This window comes from Lissotriton vulgaris, chromosome 6, assembly GCF_964263255.1.
Source record: "Lissotriton vulgaris chromosome 6, aLisVul1.2, whole genome shotgun sequence".
Taxonomy (NCBI): domain Eukaryota; kingdom Metazoa; phylum Chordata; class Amphibia; order Caudata; family Salamandridae; genus Lissotriton; species Lissotriton vulgaris.
The window spans coordinates 1,285,573,692-1,285,594,051 of NC_141694.1; the positions used below are offsets into that span (position 1 = coordinate 1,285,573,692).

At 45.0% G+C, this 20,360-nt stretch overlaps 1 protein-coding gene across 1 annotated transcript in view; it reads right to left on the reverse strand.

Moving 5' to 3' along the window:
- ARHGEF33 (Rho guanine nucleotide exchange factor 33) overlaps positions 1 to 20,360 on the reverse strand; it is a 371,211-nt gene that overhangs the window by 29,992 nt on the left and 320,859 nt on the right. Inside the window, exon 16 of the mRNA XM_086925777.1 lies at positions 13,972 to 14,105. Within this exon, the coding sequence (XP_086781903.1) occupies positions 13,972 to 14,105 (134 nt within the window). The remainder of the gene's footprint in view (positions 1 to 13,971; positions 14,106 to 20,360) is intronic.

The window sequence follows — 20,360 nt, forward strand, 5'->3', positions numbered from 1 at the left end:
AAAAAACCTTAGAAATTCACTGACAAAAGCACAGGTTTCAGGAACATTATAGTTAGGCTGACATTTCACTGGTACAAAACCAGAGAAATTCAGCCGCTATAGTTAGTGGAGCTTGCGCCCCTGCAATGCACAGCTGATAGCGTCACATATTACATCACTCATGACATTGTCAGTGACATCACTGATGACATCTAAAATGACATCACTGATGACATCATCCAGTGACTGAGTGTTTCTAAAAAGTTTAAAAATGTTATATATATATATACATGCCAAGGTTTATTGAAGAATGCCTCTCTCAGAATGAGTGAAGAATACACCAAGAGTGAATGATACACTCATGGTGTATGAATGTCTGAATGGATGATTTAGTGTTTACGGGACTGACTGCATACGTGAGCGATTAAACGTGTCTTAGTGAATGCATGGGTGAAGGACTAATCTGTGTCTATTTCTGTATCAGTCTGTCAGTTGGTGTGTAAGTGGCTGCATGGGTTGGTGAGTAGCTACATGAGTGTCTAAGCAGGGGTAATGATTGGTTGTCTGAATACCTGTATGGGTGCCTGAGTGTCTGTGTGTGTGGGTGGCGGTGTGTGTGTGACTTCCTGCACAGATGTGTGAGTGGGTGATTCAGTGGATGTATGGGTTCATGAGTGCATCTGTGAGGGGCTGTATGGGTGAGTGAGTGCATATGGCAGTGTTGGTGAGTGAATGGAAATCTCAGTGGTATATGTATGAGTAACTACATATGTGAAAGGCAGTATATGTGAGGGTTGGATTACATAAGTGACTATATGTGAGAGTGAGTGATTGTGAGAGTGGCTGTATGGATGAGTATGTGCTTGTGTCAGTGATTGTATAAGAGTGTAAGTATGTGCTAGTATCTGTAAGAATAAGTGAAGTGGTGTGTGTATAACTGTATAGTTGAGTAAATGACAGTATGATTCAGTCTTTGGGTGACTGACTAGGTGTGTGAGTATCTCTGTGAGTGGTGGTATGTGAGTGTCTGTATAGGTGTATGAGTGCATAAATCAGTGGCTGAGTTGATGAGTGGCTGTGTGTATGAGTGACTGTATGGTTGAGTGAGGGGATGTATGTAGACCTATGAATCAGTGAGTGGGTATGTACTAGCTAGTTTTGGTATGTCTATGGTTTCGTGTATGATAGTCTGTATTTTAGAGTGGGTGTATGAAAGGTTATATAAGGGTGTGAGGAAGTGCATCAGATATTAAGTGGATTATGTCATCAGTGATGTAATTTGTTATGTCATCAGTGATGTCACTGACCATGTCATGAGTGATGTAATATATGCTGTCATCAGCAGTGCATTGCAGGGGCACGAGTTATAGTTAGCTGAAATTTCTCTGGTGTTGTACAAGTGAAATGTCAGACTAACTATAAAGTCCCTGAAACCTGTGTCTTTTTCAGTGAATTTCCAAAGTTTTTTAAATGCTAATTCCTAACTATAACGTCCCTAAACCTCAGTTTAAATGTTAATTACTAACTGTAATGTCCCTGAAACCTGTGGTTTTTGCAGTGAATGTCTATGGTTTTTTAAATGTTAATTCCTAACTATGTCTGCATAGATAGAACATGTACATAAAGAGGAAGAAAGGAAGGCGCATAAAGAAGCAAGAGAAGTACAGAAAGAGGAAAGAGAGGTGCAGAAAGAAGAAGAAATGTGCAGAAAGAAGCAAGATAAATGCAGAAAGAGGCAACAGAAGTCCTGAAAGAGGAAGAAAGGTGGGACAAAAAGCAAGAGAATTGCAGAAAGAAGCATCAGAGGTGCAGAAAAAGGCCTACTTTGATTGTACCTTTCCACAGAGTCATACAAAGTAGCCTAATTACTAATCCTTCTCCTAAGATGTCTTAAACCTCACATTTCTCTTCAAGGTTCACTATTCGTCGACTGCTCAGAATGTTAGGCCTACCAAATGTAAAACAGCAATCCTAGCCATATCACTGTTGTAAATCTCACCAAGTTTGTAAAGGTATGCATGCGTGCGTCTCTGCCTTTACCTAGTGACATATTACATAAAAATAACCATACAAATACTTTAATACCTGGCTTTCAAACAGCACACTCTGTAAATTTGTTCACAAAATGGTATATGCATTTCTTTCTGCTCACAATACAGGGTACATGGGTATTCAATAGTATATTTGAGGCGCTCTGTAACACCTATATACACAAGACATGTCTGCCTGCATAACCAAATGACAGAGCAGAACTGAGAAGATTTGACCACCTATAGGAGAAGTTACCCCTCATTAACTACCATCTTCAGATGCATAACACATGTAAGAATACATGTACAAGTAGACATATACCTCAGTCCTGAAAGCATGCAGACCTTTAAACTTGACAGCTTGCACTTCCCATTTCAGTACAGAAAGAGGCAAGAGAGCTGCAAAAACAGGCAACATAGGTGCAGAAAGAGGGAAGAGGGGTGCAGAAAGAAGTTAGAGAGGTGCCGAAAGAAGAAAGAAAAGTGCAGAAAGAAGCAACAGAGGTGCAGAAAGAGGGGTGGAGAAAGAGGCAAGAGAAGTGTAGAAAGAGGCAACAGAGATGCAGAAAAGGGAGGGTGGGGTGGAGAAAGAGGCAAGAGGGGTGAAGAAAGAAACATAAGAAGTACAGAAAGAAGGAAAAGAAGTTCCGAAAGAGGCAGCAGGGGTGCAGAATGAGGAAAGAGGTGTACAGAAAGAGACACAAGAGGTGCAGAAAGAAGCAAGAGACATGTAGAAAGAAGCAAGAGAAGTGCAGAAAGAAGCGACAGAGGAGCAGAAAGATGGAGGAGGGGTGGAGAAAGAGGGAAGAGGGATACAGAAATAGGCAAGAGGGGTATAGAAAGAAGCAAAAGGATTGCAGAAAGAAGTAAGAGAGGTACAGAAAGAAGGAACAGAGGTGCAGAGGGAAGTCAGAGGGAAGAAGGGTGCAGAAAGAGGCAAGAGGGGTGCAGAACGTAGTAAGTGGAATGTTGAAAGAAGCAAGTAAAGTACAGAAAGAAGCAAGAAAAGTGCAGAAAGAAGCAACAGATGTGCAGAAAGACGCAAGAGGGGTACAGAAAGAGGCAAGAGAGAGGCAAGAGAGATGCAGAAACAGGTAGGAGAGGTGCAAAAGAGGGAACAGAGATGCCAAAATGCAAGAGAGGTGCAGAAAGAGGGGAACAGGGGTGCCAAAAGGCAAGATAGGTGCATACAGAGGGAAAAACTGTGCAGGAAAAGGTAAGAAGAGTGCAGGAAAAAGCAAGTGAGGTGCAAAAAAGAGGTAAGGGAGGTGCAGAAAGAGGCAAGAGGGGTGCAGAAAGAGGTAAGAGAAGTGTAGAAAGAAGCAACAGGGATGCAGAAAGAGGCACGAGAAGTGCAGAAAGAGGCAAGAAAGGTGCAGAGACAGGCAGGAGAATTACAGAAAGAGGGAACAGGGATGCTGAAAGAAGCAAGAGAGGTGCAGAAAGAAACAAAAGTAGTACAGAAAGAAGGAACAGAGGTGCAAAAAGAGGCAAGAGGGGTGCATAAAGAGGGATGAGAAGTGAGAAAGAGGCAGGAGAGTTGCACAAAGAGGAAAGAAGAGTGCACAAAGAGGCAAGAGGGGTGCAGAAGGAAGCAACAGTTGTACAGAAAGAGGCAGGAGAGGTGCAGAAAGTGGCAAGAGATGGGCAGAAAGAGGGAAGAAGGGTGCAGAAAGAGGCACAAGGGGTGCAGAAAGAAGCAAGAGAGGTGCAGAAAGAAACAAAAGTAGTACAGAAAGAAGGACAGAGGTGCAGAAAGAGGCAAGAGGGGTGCATAAAGAGGGATGAGAGGTGAAGAAAGAGGCAGGAGAGTTGCACAAAGAGGAAAGAAGAGTGCAGAAAGAGGCAAGAGGGGTGCAGAAAGAAGCAACAGTTGTACAGAAAGAGGCAGGAGAGGTGCAGAAAGAGGCAAGAGATGTGCAGAAAGAAGCAACAGAGGTACAGAAAGAGGCTAGAGAGGTACAGAAATAGGCAGAAGAGGTGCAGAAAAAGGGGAAAGGGGCACAGAAAGAGGCAAGAGGGGTACAGAAAGAGGGAAGAAGGGTGCAGAAAGAGGCAAGAGGGATGCTGAAGAAAGAAGCAATTGAGGTACAGAAATAGGAAACAGAGATGCAAAAAAAAGAGGCATGAGAGGTACAGAAAGTGGAAGAGATGTGGAGAAAGAGGCAAGAGAAGTGCAAAAAAAGAAAGAAAGATGCAGACAGAAGCAATATAAATGCAGAAAGAGGCAAGAGAGGAGCAGAAAGAAGCAAAAGTTGTTTGCACACCATTAGTACCAATTTAACATCCACATTTAGCAATAAGTAACAGGTAACCATTCTGGGTTTGCAAAAGGCCTTCCACCACGCTGTAACACTTGTCACTGCATTTTTGTTAACGTTTGAGCCGTTTAAGTGAGAAACAAGGTTTTTTTGTTCATATCTGCAGATTATGCAGCAGATGATGGATTATGTGGCAAATACGGAAATTGTATAATTGTACGAAAGTCAGTGCAGCCAAACAGTTGCATAGTTACAGTGGCCCTGCTCATACCTCTGATTAGATCCAGAAGTGCTCCTCAGTGGTTCCTTCTTTTTTTTGTCTCATTGAGTTTACAGTTTATCTTCTATGGAAACGAGGAAGACTAACCTGAGGTTACCACTCCACAACACAGACTACCATACCACACAATTACTCTCCATAACACATAATCCCACTCTTCATAATTCCTATACACTAAATACCACATACTTTCTATCCACATAATTTCACTGCACGACATACCACATAATTCCACTATGCACACCTACATCCACTCCACTCCCCTCTAAAAAAATTAGTAAAAAACTTTTACATTTACAAAGCCAATAGCTCTAACTCTCGCAAATGCGAGACCTATTACATTGCAAATGCTTCTTTAACTTGTAGTCGTGTTTACAAACTGATGGAGAAACGGGGCTGGGCATCTGACCAGCATTCATGAATTCAGCTGCATAGGATTTACAGGAGATACCAGGAGGGCTTCTTGTCCCCCAAAGTCCCTCAGGAGTAAAGTGGATTTCATCCACCAACCAGTAGTGTGCCAGGAGGTGCGTTTGCAGAGTGGTGGAGAAAGGGGAGCATGGCCCCAGAAGACCTCTTAGCAATCCAACTGTGTGGGACTTACTGGAGATAACAGGAGGGGTAGTTGGACCCCAAGGATAACCTTGGGGGCCAACCACCCCTCCTATTACATCCAGTAAGTCACACACAGCAGCATTGGTAAGTTCTCGCAGCAAGCCAAACCCCCTTTGCCCACCATTCTGCAAACACGCTCCCGGGCACGCTCTTGGATGGGGATTGAAGTACCTTCATTGCTGGTGGTCCATAGGGGGCAACAAGCCTACCTGTTACCTCGAGTAAGCCCAACACAGTGGGATTGCTGAGAGGTGGACACAGGCCATGCCCCTTTTCTCCACCACTCTGCAAACGCACCTCCTGGCATGCTCTTGGTTGGGGGATGAAGTCCCTTTGCCTCCTGAGGGTCACTAGGGGCAAACTAGCCCTCCTGTTATCTCTAGTAAGCCCCACACAGCTGGATTGCTGAGAGTGGTCTGAGGGCATGCCCCTTTTTTACACTACTCTGCAAACAGGCCTCTTGGGGCACTGGTGCTCGGGGGATGAAGTCCACTTTAGTCCTGAGGTCCTCAGGACACAAGAAGACCTCATCACCCCACCAGCAGTACACCAAGAGGTGCATTTGCAGAGTGGTGTAAAAAGGAGCGTGGCCTCGGACCACTTCTCAGCAATCCCAGGGCTAAATTCCCAAGGCTACCTCCTCAGGGTTAAATTCAGAAAGATGTGTGGGATGGCTCCATCAACCCAGGGAGCCTCGGGGACTGTCCTACTAAAATCAAACTGTCAGGGGGCTTGAGCCTCCCACAGAACCCCGGGGACCATCACCTCCGGGCTTAAATATTGTTGGAGGAGGCCACACAGCCCCATTGTGGTGCTGTAATGGCCCTGGGGGCCGCCACCCACCAGGGGCTGCCTCCAGCAATGTCCAAGGGTCCCCACCCCTGGGAAATTGCAGTTTGCTATGCCTTGGGGGGAGCACTGCTCTGGCCAAGCCATAGCAAACTCTGGTCTGCTTCATAGAAGCCAGAGTAGAAAAAATGCTCTCACTTCCATGAAGCGGGGCAGAATTGCTTTTGGACAGAGGGAGCTAAATGTTTGCAGCTTCCTCTGCCCAAATGCAATGCCAGCTCTCGCAGCAGGCAGGGATTGTGGGGGCCTTGATGCTCCCCCCACTGTCCCCAACAACATTGCCAAGCCATGGGGGATGGGGTGCATGATGCCAAAAATGACCCGCCTCCCTTTTTGTTACAAAATGGCCAGGCCCCTAAAAATAAAGTGGGTTTTAAAAAAAGAAAAAATGGGCAAGCCCCGGGCGTTGGGATCACGGGGCCAAAAATGGCCTTGGGTACGGTGGCCACTTGGCCCCTCTCCCTTGAAATTTAAATAAAAAAAACAATAAATGCACAGATGGACTAGTTGGCCCCTAAGGACCCTCACCAGCAAAGGGGACTTCATCCCCCAACCAAGAGTGCACCAGGAGGTGCGTTTGCAGAGTGGTGGTGAAAGGGGGCATGGCCTTCTATCAGAACTCAGCAATCCTGCTGTGTTGGACTTACTGGAGGTACCAGGAGGGGTTGTTTACCCACAAGGACGTCCTTAGGGCCAACTACCCTTCCTGTTACCTCCAGTAAGTCCCACACACTGGGATTGCTAAGAGGTCTTCGGAGCCCAAGCCCCCTCTCTCTACCACTCTGCAAACGCGCCTCCTGGCACACTACTGGTTGGGGGATGAAATCCACTTCACTTCTGAGGGACCTTGAGGGCCAAGTAGCACTCCTGGTACCCCCTGTAAGTACTATGTAGCGGAATTCCTGAGAGCTGGTTGGAGGCCCAGCCCCTTTTCTCCACCACTCTGCAAACATGACTGCTAGTTAAAAAACCTTAGAATTTCACAGAAAAAAAACAAAGGTTACAAGGATGTTATAGTAAGGATTTAGCATTTAAATAACCTTAGACATTCACTGAAAAAACCACAGGTTTCAGGGACGTTATAGTTCGGAATTAGAATTAAAAAAACCTTAAAAATTCACCGAAAAAAACAAAGGTATAGTTATAGTTAGGCTGACATTTTTCTCATACAAAACCAGACAAATTCAGCTGTTATAGTTAGCTAACTACAACTCGTGCCTCCACAATGCACTGCTGATGACGTCACATATTACATCACTCATGACATGGTCAGTGACATAACTGATGGTATCACTGATGACATCTCAATTGACATCACTGATGACATTATCCACATAATCCCTGATGTACCTACTCACACCCCAATATAATTTTTCATACACCCACCCAAATTTCAGACTACCAGTCTCGAAAACATAGACACACCAATTCCAGTACGTACATACCCATTCACTGACTCATAGGTCTACACACACATCCACTCACTCACCTATACAGCAACTCATACACCCAGTCACTCACCAATACACCCACTGATATATCCACCCATACAGACACTCACACACCACCACTCACCCATTGAGTTACTCACAAACCTAGTCAGTCACCCAAAGAGTAATCACATTGCCATTTACTCGCCTATACAGTTATACACACACCACCTCACTTATTCATACAGATACTAACACATACTTTCTCTCTTATAAAATCACTGCCACAAGCACATACTCATCCATACAGCACTCTCACAATCATTCATTCACCTACAGTCACTTATATACTCCAACACTCACATATACTGTCTTTCACATATGCAATTACTCACCCATATATCAATGAGACATCCATTCACTCACCGACCCAGACATACGCACGTTCACTCACCCATACAACCCCTCGCAGATGCACTCATGAACCCATACGCCGAGTGAATCACACACTCACACATCTATGCAGGGAGTCGCACCTCCCACTCACCCACACAGAAACCCAGGCACCCATACAGCTACTCAGACAACTAATCAATAACCCATATAAACACCAATGTAGCTACTCACCAACCCATGCAGCCACTTACACACCAACTGACAGACTGATATAGACATTCACACAGATTAGTCACTCACCCATACATTCACTGAGACACGTATAACAGCTCACTTATACAATCAGTAACACACCCATGGAATCATCCATAGCAACACTCATACACCCATTCATTCTTCAATACACCTTGGCGTATATATATATATATATATATATATATATATATATATATATATATATATATATATATATATATATATATATATATATATATATATATATATATATATCTGCAATACCTCGCAGCTGCGCTCTCCATTGATGAATTACGAGGAAAGGACCAACTTATAACAGCATACATTTATTTGTCAAACAAACAGACTGTCATGGCGCGTTTCGGCCGTCCCAGCGGCCTTGATCACATGATATATATAACATTCTTAAACTTTTAAAAGACACTCACAGTCACTGCATGATGTCATCAGTGATGTCATCAGTGATGTCATATGAGATGTCATAAGTGATGTCACTGACCATGTCACGAGTGATGTAATATGAGACATTATCAGCAGTGCATTGCGGGTTAGCTCAGCTAACTATAACAGCTGAATTTCTCTGGTTTTGTACCAGTGAAATATCAGCCTAACTATAACATCCCTGTAACCTGTTTTTTCCTCTGAAAAAAATATGTATATGTACACACACACACACACACATATATATATATATATATATATATAGTGTTGATGGCCGCTCTGTAGTTATGGTTAGGTTTCCAGAAATTAAAAATTTTTTTAATATGTCAAACATTTTAAAAATGCTGTATTACACTCTATTTCCATTTACACCCCAGAACGCACACTAAGAGTGTTCTGAACTACATTTTGCAATTTCAATTTCAGAAGTGTGAAATATTGTTTATGCCACACTTCGGGCCTGATTATGACTACTGTAGTTCGATGGTCTGTCGTAGCCACGGTGGAAGTGCGGGCACCCCTGCACTAACAGTCTGACTGCCATATTACGAGATTGGCGGTTGGACTGCCATAGGACCGCTGCCACCGGCAGGGATCCGCAATCTTGCAGTGATCTGAGGCCCGCAATATGGCAGTGATGTTTTGCACTACCAAGCATATTATGAGTTTCCTCACTGCCACAGTTTTCATGACAATAAGCCCACCATGAAAAGTGTGGCAGTAAGGAAACTAAGGGAGCCCTTTAGGGTCCCCTGTTGCCTCAGGGCCAGAGGATGCATACAGGGGGGCACATGTTGTGCACCCCTGTATGCATGCATCCCCAGTTCCTGCACAGCATGGACTTAACAGTTCATGCCGCACAGGATCACGCTTTGGTGCTCCTATTGCAGTGCCTTTTTAAGGCTCACATATAAGTCTTTGAATGGCAGTGCCGTTGGATCGCCAAAGTACAGCCCGCCGGACCATGAATGAACTCGAAATCTGGCGGGTAGTGTGTGTAGACTAGTTTGGCAGTGTTGCAATGGTGCGCTGACATGGTGGTCCACTGCCACATTGCCAAATTCATAATCGGGCCCTTAATATGCGTTCTCTGGTTTACAGGAAAATGTAGTGCAGTACAATGTAGTTAAAAAGATTTTCAAAGAAAGATATGTACAAATTATAAATCAAAACACTGTACTATACTGTATTAACCATTAAAACCCACAGCGCAGACTAAGTTTGATCTAAACATTATGGTAGTAATGCTGTGTCTGCAAACTTTATTTAAAATATATAAAGTACTAAAACAACTTTTACTTATCCTTTGCACACATATAAACTGACTCATCCTTCCTATACACATATATACCAGTAGGACACTATACCCACACTTAAAAGCCATAACACAGCCAAAGCATGGTCTCCAAAATATGGCTGCCTTATAATTTTTTAAGGGCCGTTAATAGTCATTAGACAATCATACTCTGTTTTGTCATCGGCATGTACGGCGGTATACTGCTAATTCTGCCTTATGGCCCTGATACATAATCTGAAACCTACACTTTTTAGTAATATTACCATTGTGTGCTATTCACAAATCCATATTACAAGTATTATCTTTACGACTGTGGAGTCTCCACACATCAAAAGGCAGGACTGTTTATCTTTTTGTGTGTGGACACACCTCAGTAATAAAGATACTGCATGTAAAAGGACCCTTTACTCCCCATAATCTATATTCCTGACACATTTCATCTAAATCCTTTCAGCCATTTTCACGCTACCTCTGTTTAAACAATAATTAACAACACAATACGCCACTGCACTGCAATCCATGACAAACTATTCCACTCCAGCACATCGCTCCTCTCTACGACAACCCACTCCTATCTATGACAGTCCACTCCACTGTATGGCACTCCACACCACTGCACTCTTCGACATGCCACACACTTTACGACATGCCACACATTCTACAACATGCCACTCCAGTCTACCACACACCTCCCCACTTGACAACATGCCACTCCCTTCTATGACATTCTATGCTACTCCACTCAATGACATGCTACTCCACTCTACAACATACCACTCCCCTCTACAAGATGGTACACCACTCTACACCCCTCCGCTCTACAACATCCTAGTTCACTCTACATCACTCCACACTAAGCCCCTCCACTGTAAGACACAATACCACATGCCACTCTATGACACGCTACTCCAGTCTACTGTACAACACTTCACTCCACTGTATGCCACTCCACTGTACAACACACCACTCCACTCTACAACAGTTCACTCCTCTGTATGACACTACACGCCGCACCACTCTTCGATGGCCTGCTCCCCTCTACAAGATGCCACTCAAGTCTGCCACATGCCGTTCCACTATATGACATGCCACTCCACTGTACTCTATTCCACTATACACATTCCACTCTACACCACTCCATTCTAGTCTATGACACCTCACTAAATACCACTGCACTGTACAACATGCCAATCTCCTCTATGACAATCTACTCCACTGTATAACAATCCACACCACTCCACTCAATAACACGATACCCAGTGTAACACACGCCACTTCACTTTACGACATGACACTCTGCGCCACTCCACTCTACACTACTTCACTCTACGATACTTTCTGACACTCTCTGAAATGCCCCTCCAGTTCAATGTGCGACATGCCACTCCACCCTATGTCACTTTACTCCACTGTGTAATAGGCCACTCCACTATACTCCATGGCATTTTACGCTGCAACATTCTAATCCACTCTGTCATACTTTACTCAGCTCTACGTTATGCCACTCTACTCGACTCAACACCACTCTACTCCACTGTATTACATTTAATCTCACTTTATGCCACTGTACACCTCTCCACTCAACACTCTACAACACTCTATGCCCCTATGCTCCACTGTACAACACTGTACTTCACTATATGCCATTGAGCGACACTCTACTCCAGTCTATGCCACTATATGATACTACCAACTCTGTATACCACTGCACCCCACTTTACTCTGACATTACACTCCACTGTACACACTACTCTATGCCACACTGTCATTCAACTCTGCCACTCCACTCTACCACACTCTACAACAGTCTACTGTACAGAGCGCCCCTCGATTCTACAACACTCCACTCCACTGTATGCCACTCCACTCAACTCTGTGACACTTTCCAACACTATATGACACACCACTCCAATCTACTGCACGACACACCACTCCAATTTATAACACTTTATTCAATTTTATGCCATTACACTCTACTGCACTCCATGCCACTGTACTCTTTCATACTTTTTTCCACTCTAAGCTATGTCACCCTACTCTGCCCCACTCCACTCTAGCTGATTCTACACCACTGTATGATTGTATGATACTTCACTCTAGGCGCTCCACTGCATGACAATCCACTCCACTGTATGCAGCTCCTCTCTACAACACTCTACTATGCTCTATCACACTGTATAACACACTACTCCACTCTCTGCCACTCTACTACATTGTATGACACTGCAACATGCCACTCCACTCCACTGTCTGACAGTCCACTTCACTCTGAAACTCTACGACACACTACTTTGCTCTACGCCACTCCGTCAAAAAGACCCTACTCCACTCTATGTAGTCCACTCTACAACACTCTACTCCACTCTTTGCCAGTCTATGGCACTCTACTTGATAACACTCCACTCAACAACACTCCACAACAGTTCTCTAAATGACGCATCACTGTATGACACTCCACTCTATGACACTCCAATTAACTCTACAACACTCCACTTCACTCTACACCACTCTATTCTAGAAGACACTTCTCCACGGTATGCCCCTGCACTCTACACCACTCTACTCCACTATACGAGTCTCCACTCCACTGTGACACTCTACTGTAGCCTACGACACGGAACTTCACTCTACACCACTCCACTTCAGAAGACTTTACTCAACTGTATACACCCCCACTCTACGCCACTTTAGTCCATTGTACAAGACTCTACCACACTCCACTTCCACTGTAGGGCACGCCACTCTAAATCACTCCACTCTAAGACACTCTACTGTACGAGACACCACTGTACTGTATGACACTCCACTCTATAACACTCCACTCTACGACCCTGTTTCTTCACTGCATTCCACTTTATGCCACTTCACTCTACAACTCTCTATTCCACTGTATGCCACTGTATTTGCACTAAACAACACTCCAATATATGGCACTCCACTTCCCTCTACAACACACCATGCGATTCCAATATATAACACTTAACTCCACTGTACGTTGCGCTCTCCACTCTATGGCACTTTCATCCAATGCACACTACAACACTCCCATTAATGACTCTTTACACGAAGACACTCAACTCTACGATTTGAAACACATTTTTATTTAAAACCATTGAAACTCAATGAAGATACAAAGGTTAAGGATAAGTTATAGTTTGGAAAACTTTATTTAATCTTTCTATAGACAATCCAACTTAAGCTATAGATTAGAAATTCTAAATTTATAGTTATACCTAAAATGTATCATTTCCGTACCACCTTCAAATTACTATAACTTAATTTTATCTTTCTATACAAACTAAACTTAAAATGCAAAATATTAGAAATTCTAAAGTTATACTCTAAATTTAAAATGTATGCACCACCTTCGAATTACTATAACTCCACACCTCCGTACACAGTGTTATCAAATCACTAGCCAGACTACATTAACTATAAAAAATGCCTTTATGGTGCAGTGCTCACCTTTCATATTACATCACTTATACTATGTAAAATCATAGCACTCATAACAACACTTATGACAGCTGAAATGACATCATTTCTGAGAATACTGTGCATGGTAGAGTGACAAGGGCTCTTGGTCAACAAATTGATATTTTCCAAAAGTCCAACCAGTAAATTAATCTGTGTTTCTTCTAAACAAGTATTCACGATTGGGGTCTTCATCGGGACAAGATCACAATACTTTGATATAGCAACCTTACAAACACAAGAGAAAAAGCCTGTACCAAATGTACTCCCAAAGGTAGTCCACTAATATATGAAAATCGTCTCTCTGGTCACGAACATTATTGATAGGGTATGTATCAGTAATTTGGAAATAATTGATTGTAAAATGTAGTAGTGGACAACTCTGTCAATTTCTTAAGTTAGTTGTCATCTAAAACTGCAAGTGCTTAGAATAGGGTATACCCATTTGTAATGGCTACATAAAAACCTGAGTGTTTATATTTTATTAAGTGGTTGGTAAGGTGTGGTTGGTGACAACATTGGAAAGTTCATAATTAAGTTCAAGAGCTTCTAACACTGTTAACACCCTCCCTAGCATTGAAGGTGAATACATAGGCTGGAGAATTGCAAACTGAAAATATCAACATATTCATAATAATCTGTCATGTGGCAAAACTCCACTCACTTCTTCTTAAACAGCTTGCGGAACGAGCTTCGCAGTCCACCTTTCTGGTCATGCCGTGGGTGTTGCTCACTGAAAGATGTTTGCTCACTATGTTCTTTCTGGAAGAATCTGGTGCTGTCATCCATGTATATATCCTAAAAAAGGAGAAGACATAAGATTACAGTTTTTTGTTGATGATGCAGACCTCACAATCCACTGCTAAATAACATGAAGGTCTAAAGAAAATGTGACAAAATGGATGACTCTAATGCATCATACTCATTTTATGAAAGTGCCTGGAAAATGAATAGTTTTGAACAGTTTGTGTCATTAACATATGATTAAAGGATAGCAAACCGGTCAAAAATACATGCAAACAAAGTATGACACAAAGCCTCCCTTCAATTGCTATGGCTTTTTACGCCAGTTGCCGCTGTACACATCCACACTTGGGACTGCAGGCTTCTCTATCTTTCACTTCATAATGCATGCAGCTAATCTTGAGGCCTCTGTTGGTGGCAGTAGGTGTTGTGTATGCAGCAGCAGTGGAAGCACCTAACACTCCTGGCCATACGTCAGAGTCTCTACAATTTGTGCCACTGTGGACCCCATCCCGATGGTGAATTGTTAGTGCATACTTGACATAGCATTACTGCACTTTGCAATTCTAGGACAATCTTTTGCTTAAGAACACTAATGTAAAACAAAGGGCCTACATTTGCCTATGGAAAAGAGGAATTACATTGGGAACTGCTATGTTCTGCATCAACTTAGGCATGGATAGTAATTTACCAGGTATTTTTACCTGGGTAATATCAACTGGTTTCATCCTTCTGAATTTACCTGGTAAAATTAGCAGGAGAGTAGTGCTTTCATACAACCAATAATTCCAATACCTGCACAAACATAACCTGCCTGGGATCCCCAGTCTTACACTTACCCACCCTACCGGTTTAGGTGGTATACTACCGCTTTTAAGCAATCACTACCATCTATCGTTTTCACATAACATTCCAGTATCATTTAAGGTCTTGCCTACTAGATAATACAAGCTCTTTGGTTAAGAAATAACTTTTGTTGGATTACCAAAAACTTACAGTGGTTTTAGAGCCTGGCCATTACTTACCATTGGATGGCATGATTATCACTCTTAATTGCTTGCTTTTTATTCGATGGCTTGAAAACCTTGTTAATCCCTACCGTGAACACAGCCTCCTTACTATCCTTTGTTATGTTATGTTATGTTATGTTTATGTAAGCTTATAAAGCGCACTGTCACCGTGGGTTTCCTGGCGCTGATCTGGTGCTGAGGGAGGCAAGGGAGATTAGCCAGATTGTGGGAAGAGCCATGTTTTTAAAGATTTGCGAAATTGAATGAGCGAATTGGAGGATTTAAGCAGGGGAGGAAGAGAGTTCCAGAATTTAGGGGCCAAATGTGCGAATCTCCGGCCTCCGATTCTGCAGAGTTTAATAGAGGGAACAACCAGGAGGTGGAGGTGCGAAGATCTGAGGTTACGTGAAGGGCAGTAGGGACTGATGAGGGATTTCAGGAAGGCAGGGCAGGGACCGGGCAGGGACCGGTTAAAGATTTGAAGGTGAGGCAGCCGATCTTGAAGGCTACCCTCGAAGTGACAGGAAGCCAATGCAATTTGGTAAGAAGAGGGAGGTTTAACGGATTGCCATTTTGGGATCCCGAAGGCCAATCTCGCCGCTTGGTTCTGAACGATCTGTAATCTAAAGAGATCTAAAGAGAAGGGCCTTAGGCAGACCGTGATAGAGAGAGTTCGAGAAATCCAAGCGGGAGAGGACGAGAGCCATGATGCCTTGAATCAGGGCTTCGGGAGTCAGGAGACAGGCCACCTTCCTGATCCTGCGCAGCTGATACATGCAGGAAGACACCACCATCCCTATCTGGGGCTTAAGGGATAGCTCGGAGTCAATGGTGACCCCGAGGCTCTTCACAGAGGCCACAGGGGTGGGGGGAGGGCCAAGCTCTGCCCGCCAGAAGTGCGGACCCCAGTGGGTAGAGCTCTTGCCAGAGAGAAGGCGCTCCGTCTTCCCGGGGTTCAATTTGAGTTGATTCTGGCTCATCCACTGGAGAATGTGGGACATGACCGCCTGAAAATTAGAAATAGCAGAAGAAGAGTTAAGAGGAAAGATGAGTTGCAGGTTGTCAGCGTAGTTAAAGACGGTGACGTCCCACTGCCTCAGAGAAAAGAGAAGGGGTCGGAGATACAGATTGAAGAGAAGAGGGGATAAGGAGGAGCCCTGGGGGACCCCGCAGAGTGAACGCTCCCTAGGTGCCCTGAAGGTACCCAAGCTGACTGTCTGAGACCTCCCGGTCAGAAAGGATTCGACCCATGCCAGCGCCAGGCCCTGGATGCCGGCTTGCTCGACACGGTGGAGGAGGATGTTATGGTCCACCGTGTCGAAGGCGGCCGACAGATCTAAGAGAACCAGGGCCTGGGGGGTACCCCTGTCAGCGCCGTCTCTCAGAGCATCCAACACGGCCAAGATCACTGCCTCCGTGGAGTGACCGGGTCTGAAACCGGCCTGGTTGGCTTCGAGAAAGTTGGAGCTCTCGATGAACTCTGGGCTTCCAGAATTTTAGAGAAATAGGGCAGAAGGGAGATAGGCCGGTAGTTCGCCAGGACTGCGGGGTCGGCTCCAGGCTTCTTCAGTAGAGGCACCAGGATGGCCTCCTTAAAAGAGCTGGGCACCGTGCCAGAAGAGAGGGAAGAATTCAACAGAGGGAGAATACAGTCAGGTAAAGTAAGGCAGATGTCCCGTAGTATGGATGGTGGACAACAGTCGTTCGGTGAGCCAGACTTGACACGAACGGCCAGTGTGGCCAAGGATTCAGGATCAAGAGAGGGGAAATGTGTAAGGGAGAGTGCATTATGAGGCGGACAAACAGAATCAGTGCCAGGAAAGGTGACCGGGATAGTGTCCTTAATCATAACAATTTTCTCTAAGAAAAACGTGCTGAGAGCATTGCATGATTCCTGCGTAGGAGCCTGGGTCGGGAGCGTCCTGGAGTCAGAAGTAAATTCGTCGAGGACTTTAAAAATCTCCTTCGATTTACAGGGGGCTGATAGGATTCTCTTGGAGGCATATGCTGTTTTGGCCGCAATGATGGCTTTTTTGTATTTATTACGAGCGGCCACATAAGTGTCTCTGCTTGTAGGACAGTAGTCTCTCCTCCACTTGCGCTCCAATTGGCGTAGCTCCAAATGTTGGGTTTTTAGTTGGGAGTCAAACCATTTATGGGAGTTACTATGCCGAGAGCGGGGAAACTTGGTTAATGGGGCAAAGATATCGCTGCCTGACGTGAGCCAGTGGGAGATGTTGCCGTCTAGCTCATTGATGCAGATATCGTTAGGGAGGGAGGGACGGGTCTGTGACAGGTGGGAGAGCAATTTAGAAGAGTCAGCGGCCCTTCACTTGCGGGCGGCACCGCCCTCCCGTGGGGGGACCCTGATATGACCATCAACAGAGATTATAGTCTCAATCAGGGAATGGTCAGACCACACACAAGGTGTGATCAGCGGGCAAGAAGACTTAACCCCATGAACCCAGATGTGGTCGAGAATGTGGCCACCACTGTGGGTGGGAGGCTTGACAAGTTGTGTGAAATTTAAGCTCGAGAGGGCTTCGAATAGCTCAATGGCGTGAGGCCCGGCATCCTTGTGTTGGAACCAATAGTTAAAATCGCAAAAAATGGCGACACGAGGGGAGGATGTGGTGAGATTGGCAAGCTGTTCAGTGAAGGATGAGGGGAAAGAGGGCATAGGGTGAGGGGGGCGGTAAAGTATTATAAAAGTGACTGCACCCACCTCAGTTCCCAGGCTAAGAACCAAGTTATCCACTTCAGGGAGAATCATGGAAGCAGTGGCTATTATTTTTAAATTCCTGCGTATTACCACTGCCATCCCACCACCGGAGCGGCCCCCAGGGCGATTGGCATTCAGCAGATAGTAATCTGGGGGTAATGCCGCCAGGATGTCAGGGAGGGAGTCGTCGGTGAGCCATGTTTCTGATAGTAAAAGAACGTCTGGGCTCTCGGCCATGAGTAAGAGAAAGATGTCGGTTTGGTGTCTAACAAGAGAGCGGGTTTTTAGGTATAGTATTCGGATGTGTGACTCGATAGGGGCTGGTAGAGCATGTGGCGAATCCGACCCCGGATGGAGAGGGATATTCCCCGCGATTCCGAGTGTGGAAATGCGAGCCCTGATAGCAGGCGGTAGAAAACATGGGAGAGATTGTAGGCTCTTAAGAGCAGAGGAGGTGTAAGAAATTGCAGAAACAGCATCCCTGGCCCCTGGGCCCGTCCGGCCGCGGAGGGGCGCAGACGGGCTGGACTTAGGCGCGACTTCGGCGTGAAGACAGTGCGCCCGCTGCGCACGTCCGCTGCGCTCCCTGGGAGGGGGGACCTTTTTGTAGAGCCGAGGGCGGGAGGGGCCGAGCGCTAGTCCGCTCGCCTGCTCCCTCACCCAAGATGGAGGCACACTAGGTCACGACCCAGGCAGAGCCAATCTCGTCTGCAATGGGCGGGCCAGGAGGTGGGGCAGAGAAGTCCCGCACTGGAGTGCAGCGCGACCAGGGAGGGTCCCAGCGCGCACTCAGCAGCAAGGTGGGGGCAAGCGGGGTGATTAAATGAAGTAAGATCCAATGTCAGCAGCCCCGGGACCTGCACAACAAAAGAGGTTAAAAACATACAGAAATGCAGATACGGCAGGTAAGGGCGACTATGCTGCCTGCTGTGTCAATGCGGCGCAAATTTTAAAAAAATAGTGTGCCCTGGTCCTGCTAGCGCCTAAGACACCCACTAGTATCTGATCGCCAGTGAAGTGACCAGCTCGGGTTTTTGTAGAGCCGAGGGCGGGAGGGGCCAAGCGCTTTTCAGTAACTGATTTGTATCCTTTCACTGCTCACTTCTTGTCAACTACTTTTTTGTTTCTGGTTAAGCATTCCATGAGAGTGCATGCGTTTTCTTGCTCTCTATCATATGCTGATCCCTCTCTCCATATACCCATGCCCATTGCTTTCCCTTCATCTGCCTCCTCACCCAATCCTCTAGTTGGCAAAACAAAATGCTTTTTATTTATTCATTTTGAAGTGCCATTTGCTGCTGTCCTGCTGCCCAATCCATCATGCCCTATAATGCATATCAGTTGCTCCCTTGCAGAATACCCAAATACCCCTCCTATTCTTCCCTTGCTCCTTCTCGCAGTCCATTACTCTTTTTGCTATTTATTTTCCTTTTGTTGAATACCCAGCAGCTTCCATTTGCTGCAAGGCCACTCTGCATAACAAAAAGTGCTTTAGCACAAAAATGTTTTTCTTTCAATTTACCAATTGAAGTGGCCTCTACCATCTTGGATCGATAAATCAGAAAAAATGTTGCTATGTCATTCCTCTGACATGCACATACATGCTGATGCATGGCTTTGTATATATCAGCGACATCCGGAACCTCAACCAATGGGCCCGTACATACAGGGGTCAATAATGTGATCTCTGTGGAGCATCAGAACATCATTTGCCTCACTCATGGTCAAGATCTAGAATTAAAGTTAACAATCATGAGCAAAGCCAATAGATCTTGCCTGTGCAAGATCTATTGACTTTTGTCAATGTTTTTAAGACATGAAAAAATTTGCTATAATGCAGCCAGTGTTGACCGCATCATACAGCTATTTTTTTAAGCCATGGTGCGTAGAAGCCCATGATGCTGTGCAATATGATTACAAAAGATTGTGTGGGGGAAGCAACATGAGAGGGAGGTGAAGAAAGCAGCAATTTTGGACAGTGGGATTAGAGAGGTATAGAGAAAACAATACGAGGGAGGGAAAACCAAACAGGGGCCAGGGGCCATTGTAGTGGGTGCGGGAAAGAAGAAATAGTACTTCATTCACATCAGAGCAGCAGATGGGCACTGATTAAGTTGAATCAATCTGTGCTTGGTCTGTTCCCCGCAGAAAAGAACAGAAGTGACGCTTGGCCTGCATTGGCAAAATAGAAAGCTGCAAAGAAGAGGGATACTGAAGCCAACAAATGGTAAGCAATGGGTGGGGCTTCGAGCCCTTTATTGTTAACAGTAGTGTATCACAAGCTAGAGCGCATGCAGAGCATGCACTGTCGCAGGCTCGGCTAAAATAAATGCATGATACTGGGTTCAGTGATAGGAGCCTGCTCGCTGCACTGTGTATAAGCTGTCATCAGTGCCGGTGTGATGGAGCTGTTGAGCACTGCAATTTTATGATGAATAAATACTTCAGTTGCGACATCTAATCATCTTCCATTTATTCCTTTCTTGAGGAGAGGAAAGAGGAGGTCAGCAGTGAAGAGTTAAATATGATCATTTGGGGGCGAGAAAAAAATAAGGGAGACAGAGAGAGAGAAGGATA